The following is an 18,647-nucleotide window of genomic DNA, read 5'->3' on the forward strand; positions in this document are numbered from 1 at the left end:
TGCTTGCTTATAACAGAGATTCAGCAGTGCTGTTGAAGGAATAAGCAATTTAAAACTTACCCATTTTTCAATTTGAGAAAACTGAAGTTTCTTCATATATACAATTTCCTTCCATAAAGATATGAAGACACTCCATGCACCTGCTTGGAATCATTGGTTAGGAAAATATTTCTTAAACATTGTTCAAATAAAAATTACTTGACCTTTGGCCAAAAACTCAGGCTCCCAGCCTTTGCCCCTGAAAGTCTGGTTCAGTAAGTCTCAGGTGGCTTCAGGTATACAACAGGCATCATATCTAGAATCCTTTCCAAGTCCACGTCTTTGAAATCTTTGTTTCATTTTATTGTCAAAAGGACGTTTGCTTGAATTCCTACTAGGCTGTCTATCTTTCTACAAAGTCGCTATCAATAAACTAATTATATAGAGAGTATTAGAAAGAAAAGAAACTGGGTTCTACCACATAACTGGTCTTATCACTTCCTCTCTTTGGATACAAATTTTCTCAACCTTAGAGTGACAAAGCTGAACGACAAGATCCCCTAGCCCTCTTTCAGCTCTATTATCAGGTAATTCTTGGCTTTGAAACCTGATAGATATCTGGCCAGGTAAAAAGTACTCCATGAGACATTTTCAACAAAAAAGTGTAAGCACTTTGTCTTTGTTGCTTCATTTATAAGAAACTAACTATGGACTAATTACAAACTGAAGAGATATTTTTAAACTTTTAGGTTATTTAAGCACCATTCTTCATAAACAAATGTCTATACTAGTTTATTTGGGATTCCCTAAAAACATGTTTTGGGAACAGATTGATAACTTTTTTGTTTGAGGTTGAAAATGATTTATTAACTCTTGATAATTGTATAGAGCCCTCTAAAGATATTTCTACAGATAAGAAAAAAGTCCATTGCATTTTAGTATAATTTGCAGAAGTTAGAAAAGCCTCCCTACCTACGTGTCCTATTACTAAATTGTAAGCAAAATCAGAATTAATCTTTTTGGAAACTATGCCAAATATTGAATAGATTTCACAAAAAGGGGAGAGAAGGAGACTCTGGTGAATATAATCACAGAGATTTGTTCATCAGATTAGCCGTATGTGTCAGACCGGGTCTTGGAGGAGTATAAGCCAAATTATACATTTTTTTCCAAGAGTATAAATCAGATTAGAATAATTTTTTCTAGAATCAGAGAAAGAGAATAGATTGGGAAAGTTTTAAAGTTGGGAAGAAACCCGAGAAGGTCAAGACTTGATGAGCAGAGGGTTCTGAATACTTAAAGGTTGTTGCCAGTAAAAGTGGAAATATATTCGAGTTTGGTTGGTAAAGAAGCAACAGCAGCGTTCAGTTATTTCAGAATTCTATCTTGGGCTGTTCCTGAAGTCAGATGGAAGAGTTCTGTGAAATGCTGTGATAGGAGAAAGAAGGAAGAATTGTATAATTGCAGTTTCTTTATGCCAGACGAGCTGTCTTGTGGCATAGTATTGAAGGTGTCATCGCAGAGGTGGGATTGATTTTCTTGTATCCTCATATAATTGCCTAACACCCTACTTCTTCCTGTAAGGTGGATTCTGCATAAAGAATAATTATTATTGGTTTAATCCACATTAGCACCGATGTCTCATAGTGGATATTAATCAACTCAATTATCTCTCCAGGTCCAGGTATAAAGAGCAATGAACAGGCTGAAAAATGTTTCTGGAGATAAGCTTGTGATTTTGACACTTCAGGAATGGACAGAAAACGTGGGAAATACGTAGTGAATATTGAAGACTCTGGAAACCAGCCAGTGAGTATTGGCGGCACCACTGTGGTGTGTTCTGATAGTTCAGAGTCTTGTTTCCAACAATAATACAACTCTAATTTTTAAAATTACATCCTAGTTCTTCCCCAAAAGGAATTCTTAATCAAAATTCTACATGAAAAACAATTTCCAGCTATTCTATTACTACTTGTTAATTAGGAAACATGCATTTTTTCTGTATATCAATATATGAATTATTAAATTTATTTTAATTCTCACTAATCTAAGGTGTTAGCAATTTGGGGGGTAAAAATTTATTAACCTGTTCAAATAATTCGCTACAGTTATTGTAACTCAACTGCAAGACGATCAATTTGTGCATTAACAAATTATGTTTTTAAAATGTGATATATAGCTTTTTGTATTAATTGCCTGGACTTTTAGTGTAATATGTAGATTTGCCAGAGCTCAAAAATTTCATATATTTTTGAAAGTTAGAACATAGTCCTTGAAGTGAAGTCTTGGTACAAGAAGCAAATTATCATCTAGCAAGTCCTTTAGTTAAAGACTTGCCTCTAGTTAACTACTTGTGAATTTCTTTTTTAGTAGAGAATTATATTCGAGGGAAATAGTAGAACTCAATTATATACAATATTATTTGACGATTGCTTATGGTTTTAGAAGAAATAAATTAGGACTGTATGTTTTGGGATTGCCTTTTATGAAACTTTGCCTCTGACTAGAGAGCCCTTGATACTGGAGACATATGGAAATGTGTTGAATGAAATCAGTGTAAGTTTGAATGGACAATTTTACTCTTTGAGGAAAAATATCTTTGTCCCTCTGCACTAACAAGGAAGTTACAAGGCAGGAGAATTGTTCTCTTGATTTTAGATCAGCGCTCTTTTCCCCTAAAGATGTTCTTCATGGCTCTTTGAGCCTTGCAACTATGTTATTAGGTCTTCACAGTGTCAAGGTACTCAGATAAAAAAGGTCCCTTTACTAAGGAATTAATCATCTTGAAGATTTCCCTAGACAGTGATGAAATTTTTGAATAAAGAGCACGCATTTTCTCCACTGAGTATCTCACGTTACATTTGGATATTTGTACATAATGGTAGAGAAATTTTTTTCAATTGAGGTCCATTTTCACCAATGGATCAAAGGAGCAACTGATATCTACATAAGAAAAGAGAAATTTAGAAGTTTGTTTTTCCCTCTTAGAGAACATGAAATGGTGACCTCTTTTAAGTTTCGAGCATAAAATTTAAAACTTTATTCCATGAACACAGCTAATGCATTTTAGGTATGTGTAATGGAGATTATTGACTTCTACCAGGAGCTAACTTATAGCTCCCCAAGTGCTCAAAGTTTTAACTTTACTCTGCTGTCAGTGCACTTACCCCCCAATTTCCTGCTCTTAAATATTTTCAATTCTGATAAACTGGTCTGGCCAATGAATTTTTATTTAATTATAATAGTTCCCCAAATATTCAAATTCATCAGCCACAAACTGAGTATCTGCAGAATAGTGATAGTAATAATATAGAGAAACACAAACTTTTACAAAATATAAATCTTTGTGATTTTCTCAAAGTTGCATATTTAAAAGCAGATAGGAATTTGTTAATGTGCTTGTGTATATCATATCTTCTCTTACTCTGTGCCACTGCATTGCTACTCTCTTTATTTCTTTGGCATGATATTGTACCTTTAGAAAAACAGAACTCGACTAATTTTATGTTCAAGTATATTCCTTCTTGACTCTAGCTAATCATAATAATACCCCATTTTGTTCTTATAGCTACTCAATGGCCAGTGTCTGCACACATACATATCTTGATTGTTTTAATGGAAATTAGAGATTGATTGAACTAACAACATCAGTAACATTTTAAATAACCATTTAGGATTGGTTAGGTAATCAATATAATTAGAGAGCACATTTAAATAATACTCTTTTGTTATCCTGTGAGAAAAAATTAAATAATTCTGTAATATTTTTCAGCTATTACAAATTTACACAAACAATTTATACTCCCATAAGAATGTAACACAGATTGCTCTCCTTCTTTTTCTTAAAACCGTATCTGGAGTTATTTTTCTCTCAAACTCACTTCAAGAAAAACCTATCCACCAAAACCTTTCTTATTTGAACCCATCCTTTTAATTCATTTATTTAAAAGAATTCAACATGTATTTAAAAGACTTAAAGAATAATATAACAAGCATGCATGTACCAAACACCAAATTTAAGAAATAAGCCATTACAGACAGAGTTGAAGTCTTTTGTTTTTATAGTCTTTGATGTATTTGACACATAGCATTGTAAGTTTAAGCTGAACAGTGTGCTACTTTGATACTATACTGTACATGACCAACTATAGTTACAGTTATCACTAACGTGATATTTACCACATTACATAATTATAGTACAAGCATATTGTTTGTATGCATTATTGTGTGTTTTAGATCACTGCTTGTTGAAGTCTTGTGAAATCTTTTGTTTATATCTTCCCAACACCCTTCCCTTCCTCCTTTGTGCTACCTGCCCCATGAAGACTCAGGTGAATATGCTTGTACCGAGCATTTTCCAGCTTCTAATCCTTATCATATTTCTCTGCATATATGTTTCTCAAATTCAAGTCTATTGTGCTTCAACAAAGAAGCGTAAGATCTGGTGAGAGTAAAACAATCACATAGAAACTAGAAAATGCCTATTGAGAGATTCCTCAATGATTTGTCTTTCATGGACTGCCTAGTTCTGTTCAAAAAAGACGATGGTAATGTTAAGGCTACAGGACCCATTCTGGTATGAGGAATTTTAGTAGGTTGTGGATAGATGGGTACTGGTCTTATTAGACTTAGAAATCTTGGGTGCTAGAAACTGAATATTGTAACTGGGTTATTGTTACATTATTATTAAAATAAAAACTTTATTTTAGAAAATAGTTATAGCTTTATAGAAAACTGCAAACATAGTACAGTTTTAAAGCAAATGAATAGAACAGTTTTCTAAACATAGAAAACAGCAAACATAGAGAATTCCCATAAACCTAGGATCCGATTTCCTCTATTTTTCTTCCAGCTTTATTCAGATATAATTGACATACAGCACCACATAAGTTTAAGTTGTATGGCATAATGATTTGACCTACATGCGTGATTAAATGATTATTACAATTAGCTTAGTGATTATCCATCATCTCATATAGAAGACAATTATATATTTTTGTGATGAGATCTCTTAGGATTTGCTTTTTAACTTTCATATGTAACATAGAGCAGAGTCAATTATATTAATCATATTGTACATTGCATCCCTAGTACTTATTTATCTTAAAACTAGAAGTTTATTCCTTTTTACCACCTTCATCCAATTCTCCCTTCTCTCCATGGACCCCACCTCTGATAACCATAAATCTGACCTCTTTTTATTATGAGTTTTTCTGTTTGTGTTTGAAGTATAATTGACCTACATTACTATATTATTTCCTGTTATACAACATAGTGATTTGATATTTCTATACATTTCAAAATGACCACCCCTTATGATGTTACAGTATATACTATGTATTTAATGACTAGATTCCCTACACTGAACTTTTCATACCTGTGACTCACTGATTTTGCACCTGGAAGTTTGTACCTCTTCATCCCTCTCACCTGTTTCCTTCAACAGTGTCTCCTATTATTAATATCTTACATGAATATGGTACACTGGTTACAATTAATGAACCAATGTTGATACACTGTTATTTTTTAGAGTCCATATTTTATTCAGACTTTTTAGCTTTTATTTACTACCCCCTTTCTGTTCTTCTGCATCATTTATTTGTTTAATCGTTTATATCACTATGGACTCTCAGATGTTTAGTTTCTACTTTGGGGTATAATCCAGTACTACTTTAAGTTTTTTGGCTGCAAATAGCTTTGGCCGTTGAGAGCTCTTTCAGTTGATTCCTGTGTTACTTTGACATACTGACATACACCTGTCATCATCATCATTATTATTTTTTGGTGAAGCATGGGAGGATTTCCTTAATCTCTGGTATTAAAAGATGCTCCAGGCTCATCTTGTAAATTTCCACCCCAGCCCTATCATTCGCCATTTCTCCAGAGATTCCTCATGTCTTTTACTAAGTAAGAGTATGGTATTGAAACCAAGATCTGGGTGCTTGTTCCTGCAAGTGTGTTGTTGCTTCTAGGTCCCCTCAGCTGACAAAGGAAGGAAATGTATGCGTATATAGTAACCTGTGTATACACACATATCTATAAATACTTCTCTATGTAATCATCATATTTGTATTTTACGAACATGAGTTTATACTGATAGCTCCAACTTTTTTGATTTTTATATACTTATCTTGTATTTACTGACCTCATTAATTCATTTATTATAACATTCTGTCTGTAGATTCTTTTGGATTTTCTATAAATGCAATCATATCATTATTATTTTTTCAAATTGTATAACTTTATTTTTGTTTTGCCAACAATGCACTGGCTAAGACCTCCAATGTAACAGTGAATGGAAGTGGTGAAAGTGAATATCTTGTGTTAGTCCCAAACTCAGGGGGAGAGCCTTAAATATTTCACAACTAATTATGATGTGAACTTGGGTTTTATGGAGCTACCCTTTGTTAATTATGGAAAAATCTCTTCTATTACTAGTTTGCTCAGATATTTTGTAGTTAATGTCAATGATTATATAAAATAATTGAATGCAATCTTGTTTTGAGAGGTATAATATATCTATTTATTCCTCAGTCAGCTTTCAAATAATCTTCTTTGACCAAATATGTCATAATATGTCACAACCTAACAACGTATTACTTTAGACATAAGATACAGTAGCATCTTATTTCTCCCCATTCTTTTCCATATACAGCCATTACCGAACCTTACAAACTATGAAGCTCACAGTTCAGCATGTGGGCTTACAACATCAATTGATGTAACTGGTGATGCTGGTCCCAATTTAACTGATGTCTGCACCAACACAGGGACCCTTGGATATTCAGAATTTCCAAACAGAGAATCTCAGTATTGTCAGGTAATGTTTGGGGTGACACTGTTTCTCTGGGTTATGATATAATCCACATAGAAGTGCTCTTGATTTAATATTAGAGAAAAAATTCAATTAACTTTGTTATTTTGCAAATCTACAACGTCCTCTGAACATGTCTTCACTGAGAAGAAATGAAATAGAGATAGATTTATGGGGCTCTTAATTTAAAGAGCTAATGATCTTAATGGAAAGAAAAAACATATATAGAGTTGAGGGAAAATATATGGGGCTTCCCTGGTGACTCTGACAGTAACGAATCTGCCTGCAGTGCAGGAGACTCAGTTTGATCCCTGGGTGGGGAAGACCCCCTGGAGCAGGAAATGACTACCCACCGCAGTATTCTTGCCTGGAGAATCTCATGGACAGAGGAGCCTGGTAGGCTGTATAGTCCATGGGGTCACAAAGAACTGGGCACTACTGAGTGACTAACACTTTCACTTCACTTTTAGGGAAAATATGTGTCCAAAAAAAGCAAAGTTTTGGGTTCCTCTGTTTGGAGGACTGACTAGGTGATGACAGCAGTGCACTGACAGGGAATGATGTCGCAACCTTGCTCCACAGAAAGTGAAGTCATGTGCTAAGGCCCTGGGGCCCTAGTCTGTGGGTGATCTGCCTTACTCTCCTTCCCTTCCTGCTTCTGGGCCTAACTGTGGTCCTCTTGTCAGCCTCCTGTCTCTGACCTCATGTGTTATCAACTTTGACTTAGAAGCTATTTAGTACCACCTTGGTTTGGTGCCCAGAGGCAGATTTCCTGTATTCTTCACACTGTCTCTCATGGTTCTATTTTCTTCACCTAAAATCTGATGCCTGAGTCTTCCTTGATTCTATCCCTTACTCCAGGTGAAAACTTGATTTTTGACTGATTGAAAATGATGCCTGGCAGTTTGGCTCAATTCTTCTGACTCTGGATCATACCACTCCTTTAATTAACCCCGCTTTAGAAACAGTTTAGAAAGACTTTGACAAAATAAGAGGATAAACTCTCGATGACAAGAGACATTGTGGAAGAAGGTTTTTGATGGGAATTATTTAGAGAATGGGCTTCCCTGATGGCTCAAGGGTAAAGAATCAGACTGCAATGCAGGCGATACAGGAGATGGGGGTTCAATCCCTGGGTTGGAAGATTCCCTGGAGGAAATGGCAACTCACTCCAGTATTCTTGCCTGGGAAGTCCCATGGACAGAGGAGCCTAGTGAGCTACAGTCCATGGGGCTGCAAAGAGGTGGATACAACTGAATGACTAAACACTCATTTAGAGAATATATCTCTGATGACCTCAAACAAAGCAGTCCAATCAGAGAGCTGAAAGTTATGTTAGAAGCCTTTTCTTAACCACAGATGGAAAAACACTGTAGTCTAGGCGGTTGAGATTGTTTGTAAGAATTCACCCAGCTAGACAGTAGCAGTAATAGCACTTGAACATAGGTCTGAGATGAGTTTCGATTAATCTTGCTCCTCTTTTTAAAAATTCGAGCAAAAATTTAGGATAATTTTGCCTCTGAAATATAAATATTGTCCTTCCTCTCTTTCCCCTTTGATTTCCTTCTAAGGCCTAGATGACATGGGGCAGGAGGTTCTTTTAGTCATTGGACTCTCTTAGTTGGTGCCCCCGATTTCCTTAGCCTTGGTACCCAGTGCCCTTGAGCTGTCTCTGGCTGCCTAGTGGGTGTCACTTTCAACATTCAAATTGTGGTTTATCGCTTGAGACAGTGTCTCATATTTTGGGACACAGAAGGGCTACCCTACATGTGCCAAAGACTTATGCACTCTGTTTCCTTTATAATCATTTTCAGTCAAAAGGAAATGGGTCAGAATGAGTTTATCAATGAAATAAGAAGTATTTAAGTACTTAAGAAAGTGTTAGGAAAATGTTACTCATACTGTTTTTTATTTACTATTTACAACAACCCTATTAAAAGGGATTGAGGCTTTACATGTAAAGGGAAATTTCCAAATACCATCTATCCAGTAAAAGATTTATTAATATAATTTACAACTAATTCTGTTAGAGTCCAATGGCTATGCCCTTAATTACTATAATACACTGCCTTCTGCAAAAATCTTATTTGGAGGATGTTTCTTATTTTAATTTTCTCAATAACATTTGGAGGTAGATATTGTTATCCCCACTTTTGATATAAGGCAAGTTGAAAATTAGGCAAGTTAGGAAATTTGCTCAGAATATTAATGGCATGGAATTCAAATTCAAGACCTCCTTATCTCAAGGCTTACATGTTTTATACGACACATTTTTTCTCTACAATAACAAAGAGAGATTTATTACAAAGTATTTTACAGACATTGGGATTAATAACATAGATTAACATAGATTTTTATGGATGAAAGAATGTCAAAGAGGTAAGCATCTTACCCAATGAAAATAGCTGATGTCAGCACAAGCTGGATTTCAAGAAATGCTTTCAACTCTGAATTTCATGTTGCTATTACTAACCTGTATGAAGTTAGCTAGAATATTTGAAAAGCAGTTAATTAATGCCTTTAAAATGGAAGGCTGCAAAGCAGACCTGTTTCTGACAGCTGATTGGCCAAAGATGGGAGAAATTTTTATCAGGTGCTCTTTTGGGTCCCTCAGATTACTGAGCATTCAGCTACACAACTGTAGATACTTCTCTTGCTAGAGGGAGGAATAAAGTGTTTCTGAGATGACATTCATTATTTCTTTTAGTTTTAAGTATAGATGATGAAAAGAAAGCAGAGAGATCAATGGATATTCCTTTATTCCTATTACAAAGACCAAGCCTTTCCTAAGTGAAACCTTAAGCTTGAGCCAATATTTATAATATTACAGGCTATGAAGTTATTTTTTTTGTTTATATATTCTTCCACTGAAGTAATCTTTATATGAAAAGATTATCAATGGCATAAATTTATTGTGCAACGTTTGGTTTCAACTTCAGTAATGTTATTTAAATTCTTTCCAGATGACAAGAAATTTTTTCAGTGACTGGTCTCTGTGGAAAATATTCCTGGCTTCTCTCTTAGCTTCTGTGATAACAACAGCAATTGGAGTATTGATAGTGAGTCTGGTATATAATGGGAAAAATAATAATCCCCAAATTATTATACAACTACCTCAAAACCAGGGGACAGTGTCAACGACAACTAACTCAACCTCATCTACTAGCTCTGAAACTACTGTTGAAACTAGTACAGTAGATTCTGCCACAATATCCACTTCGACGATCGTGACAACAACCACTGTTCCCACATCAACAGAAACTACCAGTGTGGCAACCACTGATTCAACAGAAAGCACAACAGCGACGGCCACCACTTCCTCTGAACCAATCACAACAGTGACTGCTAGTATTACCACTGAGGCTACAACCATAACCACCACTGCATCTCCCACATCTACCGAAACGACGACCCTAACAGTTATTACTACAACAGCTGAGCCAACTACCACAACTGGTGCCACCACAACCGCTGAGACTACAACCACAACAACCTCCACTGCTTCCCCCACAACTACTGAAGCTACAACAAGCACAGTTGCCACCACTTCAGCTGAACCAACTACCACAACCACCACCACCACGACTACTGAGGCAACAACCACTGCCATGACTACTGAGGCTACAACCACAAGCACCACCACTGCTGCTCCCACATCTACTGATACTACAACCACCACAGTCTCCACCACTTCAGCTGAACCAACTACCACAACAACTGCCACCACTATCACTGAGGCTACAACAACCACCACCACTGCTTCTCCCACATCTACTGAAGCTACAACAAGCACAGTTGTCACCACTTCAGCTGAACCAACTACCGCAACCACCACCACCACAACTACTGAGGCAACAACCACCACCATGACTACTGAGGCAACAACCACAAGCACCGCCACTGCTGCTCCCACATCTACTGAAACTACAACCACCACAGTAGCCACCACTTCAGCTGAACCAACTACCACAACAACTGCCACCACTACCACTGAAGCTACAACAACAACCACCACCACTGCTGCCCCCACAACTACTGAAAGTATCACCACTACCATTGCTACCACTTCAGCTGAACCAACTACCACAACTGGCACCACTACCACTGAGGCTACAACCACAACCACCACCACTGCAGCTCCCACATCTACTGAAGCTACAACAAGCACAGTTGCCACTGCTTCAGCTGAACCAACTAGCACAACAACTGCCACCACTACCACTGAGACTACAACCACCACCACCACCACTGCCGCTCCCACTACTGAAAGTACCACCACCACAGTTGCCACCACTACAGCTGAACCAACTACTACAACTGACACCACTACCACTGAGACTACAACCACCACCACCACCACTGCCGCTCCCACTACTGAAAGTACCACCACCACAGTTGCCACCACTACAGCTGAACCAACTACTACAACTGACACCACTACTACTGAGGATACAACCACAAGCACCACCGCTGCTGCTCCCACATCTACTGAAACTACAACCACCACAGTTGCCACCACTTCAGCTGAACCAACTACCACAACTGCCACCACTACCACTGAGGCTACGACAACAACCACCACCACTGCTGCTCCCACATCTACTGAAGCTACAACAAGCATAGTTGCCACCGCTTCAGCTGAACCAACTAGCACAACAACCACCACCACAACTACAGAGGCTACAACCACAACAACCTCCACTGCTTCTCCCACATCTACTGAAGCTACAATAAGCACAGTTGCAACCACTTCAACTGAACCAACTACCACAACTGCCACCACTACCACTGAAGCTACAACCACCACCACCACCACTGTTGCCCCCACATCTACTGAAACTACAACCACCACAACTGCCACCACTTCAGCTGAACCAACTACCACAACTGATACTACTACCACTGAGGCCACAACCACAACCACCACTGTTTCCCCCACATCTACTGAAAGTACCACCGCCACAGTTGCCACCACTTCATTTGAACCAACTACCACAACTGACACCACTACCACCGAGGCTACAACCACAACCACCACCACTGTTGCCCCCACATCTACTGAAAGTACAACCACCACAGTTGCCACCACTTCAGCTGAACCAACTAGCACAACTGCCACCACTACCACTGAGGCTACAACCACAAGCACCACCACTGCTGCTCCCACATCTACTGATACTACAACCACCACAGTCTCCAACACTTCAGCTGAACCAACTACCACAACCACCACCACCACAACTACTGAGGCAACAACCACCACCACGACTACTGAGGCAACAACCACAAGCACCACCCCTGCTGCTCCCACATCTACTGAAACTACAGCCACCACAGTAGTCACCACTTCAGCTGAACCAACTACCACAACTGCCACCACTACCACTGAAGCTACAACAACCACCACCACCACTGCTGCCCCCACAACTACTGAAAGTATCACCACCACCATTGCTACCACTTCAGCTGAACCAACTACCACAACTGGCACCACTACCACTGAGGCTACAACCACAACCACCACCACTGTTGCTCCCACATCTACTGAAACTACAACAAGCACAGTTGCCACCACTTCAGCTGAACCAACTACCACAACTGGCACCACTACCACTGAGGCTACAACCACAACCACCACCACTGTTGCTCCCACATCTACTGAAGCTACAACAAGCACAGTTTCCACCACTTCAGCTGAACCAACTACCACAACTGGCACCACTACCACTGAGGCTACAACCACAACCACCGCCATTGCTGCTCCCACATCTACTGAAGCTACAACAAGCACAGTTGCCACGGCTTCAGCTGAACCAACTAGCACAACAACTGCCGCCACTACCACTGAGACTACAACCACCACCACCACCACTGCCGCTCCCACAACTACTGAAAGTACCACCACCACAGTTGCCACCACTACAGCCGAACCAACTACTACAACTGACACCACTACTACCGAGGATACAACCACAAGCACCACCACTGCTGCTCCCACATCTACTGAAACTACAACCACCACAGTTGCCACCACTTCAGCTGAACCAACTACCACAACTGCCACCACTACCACTGAGGCTACAACCACCACCACCACCACCGTTGCCCCCACATCTACTGAAACTACAACCACCAAAACTGCCACCACTTCAGCTGAACCAACTACCACAACTGATACTACTACCACTGAGGCCACAACCACAACCACCACTGCTGCTCCCACATCTACTGAAGCTACAACAAGCACAGTTGCCACCACTTCATCTGAACCAACTACCACAACTGACACCACTACCACTGAGGCTACAAGCACAACCACCACTGCTGCTCCCACATCTACTGAAAGTACCACCGCCACAGTAGCCACCACTTCAGCTGAACCAACTACCACAACTGACACCATTACTACCGAGGATACAACCACCACCACCACCACTGCCGCTCCCACAACTACTGAAAGTACCACCACCACAGTTGCCACCACTACAGCCGAACCAACTACTACAACTGACACCACTACTACCGAGGATACAACCACAAGCACCACCACTGCTGCTCCCACATCTACTGAAAGTACCACCACCACAGTTCCCACCACTTCAGCTGAACCAACTACTGTGACTGACACCACTACCACTGAGGCTACGACCACAACCGCCACTCCTGTTGCTCCCACATCTACTGAAACTACAACCACCACAGTTGCCACCACTTCAGCTGAACCAACTACCGCAACTGCCACCACTACAACTGAGGCTACAACCACAAGCACCACCACTGTTGCTCCCATATCTATTGAAACTACAACCTCTGCAGTGGCCACCACTTCAGCTGAACCAACTACCACAACTGACACCACTACCACCAAGGCTACAACCACAACCACCACTGCTGCTCCCACATCTACTGAAACTACAACCACCACAGTTGCCACCACTTCAGCTGAACCAACTACTGCAATTGCCACCACCACCACTGAGGCTACAACCACAACCACCACTGCTGCTCCCACATCTACTGAAACTACAACCACCACAGTTGCCACCACTTCAGCTGAACCAACTACTGCAATTGCCACCACCACCACTGAGGCTACAACCACAACCACCACTGCTGCTCCCACATCTACTGAAACTACAACCACCACAGTTGCCACCACTACAGCTGAACCAACTACTACAACTGACACCACTACTACCGAGGATACAACCACAACCACCACCACTGCCACTCCCACAACTACTGAAAGTAGCACCACCACAGTTGCCACCACTACAGCCGAACCAACTACTACGATTGACACCACTACTACCGAGGATACAACCACAAGCACCACCACTGCTGCTCCCACATCTATTGAAACTACAACCTCTGCAGTGGCCACCACTTCAGCTGGACCAACTACCACAACTGATACTACTACCACTGAGGCCACAACAACAACCACCACTGTTGCTCCCACATCTACTGAAAGTACCACCACCACAGTTGCCACCACTTCAGCTGAACCAACTACTGCAACTGACACCAGTACCACTGAGGCCACAACCACAAGTACCACCACTGCTACTCCTACATCTACTGAAAGTACCACCACAGTTGCCACCACTTCAGCTGAACCAACTACCACAACCGACACCATTACCACCGAGGCTACGACCACAACCGCCACTACTGTTGCTCCCACATCTACTGAAACTACAACCACCCCAGTTGCCACCACTTCAGCTGAACCAACTACCGCAACTGCCACCACTACCACTGAGGCTACAACAACAGCCACCACTGTTACCCCCACATCTACTGAACTACAACCACCCCAGTTGCCAGCACTTCAGCTGAACCAACTACTGCAACTGCCACCACTACAACTGAGGCCACAACCATAACCACCGCTGAATCTCCCACATCTACCGAAACAACGACCGTAACAGTTATTACTACAACAGCTGAACCAACTACAACTGGTGCCACCACAACCACTGAGACTATAACCACAACAACCTCCACTGCTTATCCCACATCTACTGAAGCTACAACAAGCACAACTGCCACCACTTCATCTGAACCAGCTACCACAACCACCACTACCACTGAGGCCACAACCACAACCACCACTGTTGCTCCCACATCTACTGAAAGTACCACCACCACAGTTGCCACCACTTCAGATGAACCAACTATTACAACTGACAGCACTACCACTGAGGCCACAACCACAAGCACCACCACTGCTGCTCCCACAGCCTCAGAAACTATAACCACCGCAGTTGCCACCACTACTGCTTAACCAGCTACCACAACTGACACCACTGCCACAACAACCACCACTGCTGCTCCCACATCTACTGAAACCATAACCACCACTTCAGCTGAACCAAGTACCCCAAACAACTGACTCCACTACCACTGAGGCTACAAGCACCCCAATCACCACTGCCGCTCCCACTTCTACCGAGACTTCAGTCACCACAGTTGCCACTGCTTCAGCTGCACCAGCTCCCACAACAACTGCCACCACTACCACCGAGGCTACAACCTCTATAGCCATCACTGCTTCCCCCATGTTTACTGAACCCCCAACCACCACTGTTGCCACCACTTCAGTTGAAACAACTTCTGCAACAGTGTCCAGCACCAACAATGAGTTTCAACCACAACAGACACCACTAGGACCTCCACTCAGTCCACCGCCATGGTACCATCTGCCATTTAAACTTACTGTTCTACCACAGCACCTACCAGTACTACCACTGAGGCTACAACCACAACCACCACCAACCAGTATCCTTCTACAATTTCTGCTGAAAACACAGCCACAGCATCAACCACCTCCTCTTTTGAACCCACCAGGAAAACTCTTAGCACCATCTTTAACCTTACCCTGTCACCGTCTCTCCAAGCATTTCCCTTACTGAGGGCATTACCACAACTGCAATTAGTATTTTAATTGCACTCAGTGTCCATGAGTACCTGATTCATATTAACTGGATCTGTGACCAGTTAAGATCCAGAGTTCTGGATCTCTTTCTGAATCTTCTCTTATTATAATACTTTACCAGTTCAGCCCTTTCTGTTCACAGTAGTACACCCTCCTACTCAGCTGAAGCTACAATGGCACAAATCATTCAAAAATTTCAACTCAAGTCTGAACTATTTTCATTTGAAATGAACCTACAGTATCAGCTTACCAGAATCTCTAGACAGTATTCTTTGCTATTCCATGATTTTACACTACCACAATTGCTACCTCTGTCTCAGCAAGTGAATCTAGTCTGCTTTCTGACATAATGTAGACATTATATTCAATTCTCTTTGCCACCTCCTCAATTAAAATAAAGTCAACACAGATGTTACCAACTCAGCTGACTTTCTAATCACAGCACCATAATGACCTCAGCTGAAATAATAATCTCCATAACCTTGTAATATACACAATATTTGTTAATAGAAAATGCAACCACAGTTAAGTGATTTACTATCACAGTAGAGTTAGCAATTTCACTACCCCTTCAAATGAATTCATAGCCACAATAACATTGCACCAACAATATATGCTGGCTATAATGTCTACTGAACTTTTGCTGTAGGGACCACCACATCAATTAACCCTACAGTCATACTATCATTTCTTCATACAGTCTTCATACAGTCACTTCATCATTTCTACAACATCGCCATTTATAGTGTATATATTACTACAACATACGATTCTCACTAAACCGTTTATTACCCTATTGGCTGAATCTGTAAGCACTGTAACTTCTACTGATATTGCACTCAAAGCTATCCGTTACTTATTCATCTGAACCAATGCTGCCTCTATTTATAGTAAATCTACTAATTCACAACATCACATTCACTTGACATAAATGGAAAATTCATAATGACCCCTTCCATTGGAACTCTAATTAGGATGCTTGGAAATGAAATCCTAATGTCTACTGTCATTGTTCTCATACCAGAAACTATAGTATTAGTACCATAGATGATTCTAATGTCAATAACTGCAGGCATATAACTACAGTGTCCAAAACAACCACTTCTAAAACAAGATTACTTGATGACCAATTCAACTGTTATTAAAATGATAGTGAATTTTATCCTGAAAACATTTAGATTTAACAATGCTATATATTAGACCTGACCATTTAATGTGGATAGCCTCTACTTTGTGAGGTTTTAGATAACACAATTTTCATACAAAGTATATCCAATCCATTTATTTCTGTTGGTAAACTGTTATGATTAAATAAAAATTTGCCAAATGTGAATACGGTCTTTTATTATTCCAAAGTTTTAGTCTTTAATACACAAATTCCATATATAATAGGGAAAACACAGTCTATATTGTAAGGGTGAAATAAATATACATTTACACATTACAACATTTTTTTAGATTGTGCCAACACTGTTTTCATTTCATTTTATCTTTAAATCATAAGTAATATTTTAAATGTGTCATCACTATTTTTATTTAATAAATTTTTTCCTACTACTTTTTTGCAGTAATCTAATAAAGGCATTCAATTAAATACTTAGAATAAATATTTACTTATGCTTGATATCTGCTGAAATGCCAGAAATAGTTTAGAAAAAGAAAATAGAATGTCAGTATTAATAAACTTGTAAATTTGGATCCTTTACTTAGAATTCCTGGCAACTGATAGGTTTAAACCAATGTTGACGGTATATACACTCTACAGCAGTCCTACTAAATCAGAAGCCTCAAGGGTAGCCCAGAAATCTATATTTTTCAAGACATAAGCATACAGGACTGATAACCACTAGTTGAAGCAGTGAATTCAGAAGGGAATCTTTGTGTCTTAGATGTTAGTGAGATTGATATAAATCAGTGAATATTCTTTAAAGCATTAACAAAAGTCAGTTTCATTACTTGGTGTTAGTTTTACCTATAAACAAAGGATACTGTATGGTGTGTAGACACATGAGCACATGGTTAGGAGTGGGTATGAAAATGCTTTCCTTATCCAAAAGAAAAAATGTGATTTCAAGTAATTTAAAACAAATATTTTAATAGCCACTACGCTAATTAGAATAGTTCCATACTTCCCTGGTGGCTCAGAGGGTAAAGCGTCTGCCTGCAATGCAGGAGACCTGGGTTCAATCCCTGAGTCAGGAAGATCCCCTGGAGAAGGAAATGGCACCCCACTCCAGTACTCTTGCATGGAATATCCCATGGACAGAGAAGCCTGGTCGACCACAGTCCATGGGGCCGCAAAGAGTCAGACACGACTGAGCGACTTCACTTTCACTTTCATGCTAATTAGAAATGTTTAAACTATCCTTTCAAGTCAGTCTTACAGAGGTACTTCCCTCTATATTGCTAACCTGGTTACTATAACTGAATGCAATCAATGTAATAAAAGTTTATTAGAACCCTTTATTATCTTCCTTCATTGTTTTTTCACTGAGTGATACTGTGTATTATTTGTTAAACGTATCACTGGCTGAAGTCCTCTTTTTTTCTTTTTAATTACTCATTTGCTCTTGGCAGCGCTAGGTCTTCATTGTTGCACTCCTGCCTTCTCTAGTTGCAGCAGGTGGGAGCCACTCTCTAGTTGCGCTGTGTGAGCTTCCCACTGTCGTGGCGTCAGTGGCTTCGGCACACAGTCTTAGCAGTTGTGCTGCACGTGGAATGTGGAATCTCAGGGATTGAACCCATGTTCCCTGTACTGGAAGGCAGATTGTTCACCACTGGACCCACCAGAGAAATCCATTTTTTTTCTTAAAGAAGACATAACTTTTACTGTTTTTCAGCTCTACATCTTTTAATCAAGATGAGAAATGTTCTGCAGTAGATCCATTGTGTAAATAAATATGTTTGTAAAGG

At 40.0% G+C, this 18,647-nt stretch overlaps 1 protein-coding gene across 1 annotated transcript; it reads left to right on the forward strand.

Moving 5' to 3' along the window:
- Window positions 1-1,693: 1,693 nt before the first annotated feature.
- LOC121817729 (mucin-2-like) lies at window positions 1,694-17,067 on the forward strand. Its single transcript, XM_042239258.1, has 3 exons — window positions 1,694-1,788; window positions 6,635-6,799; window positions 9,757-17,067. The coding sequence occupies exons 1-3, from the start codon at window positions 1,732-1,734 to the stop codon at window positions 14,680-14,682; spliced, it is 5,148 nt and encodes a 1,715-aa protein (XP_042095192.1). The 5' UTR covers window positions 1,694-1,731; the 3' UTR covers window positions 14,683-17,067.
- Window positions 17,068-18,647: the final 1,580 nt, after the last annotated feature.

This window comes from Ovis aries, chromosome 23 (assembly GCF_016772045.2).
Source record: "Ovis aries strain OAR_USU_Benz2616 breed Rambouillet chromosome 23, ARS-UI_Ramb_v3.0, whole genome shotgun sequence".
Taxonomy (NCBI): domain Eukaryota; kingdom Metazoa; phylum Chordata; class Mammalia; order Artiodactyla; family Bovidae; genus Ovis; species Ovis aries.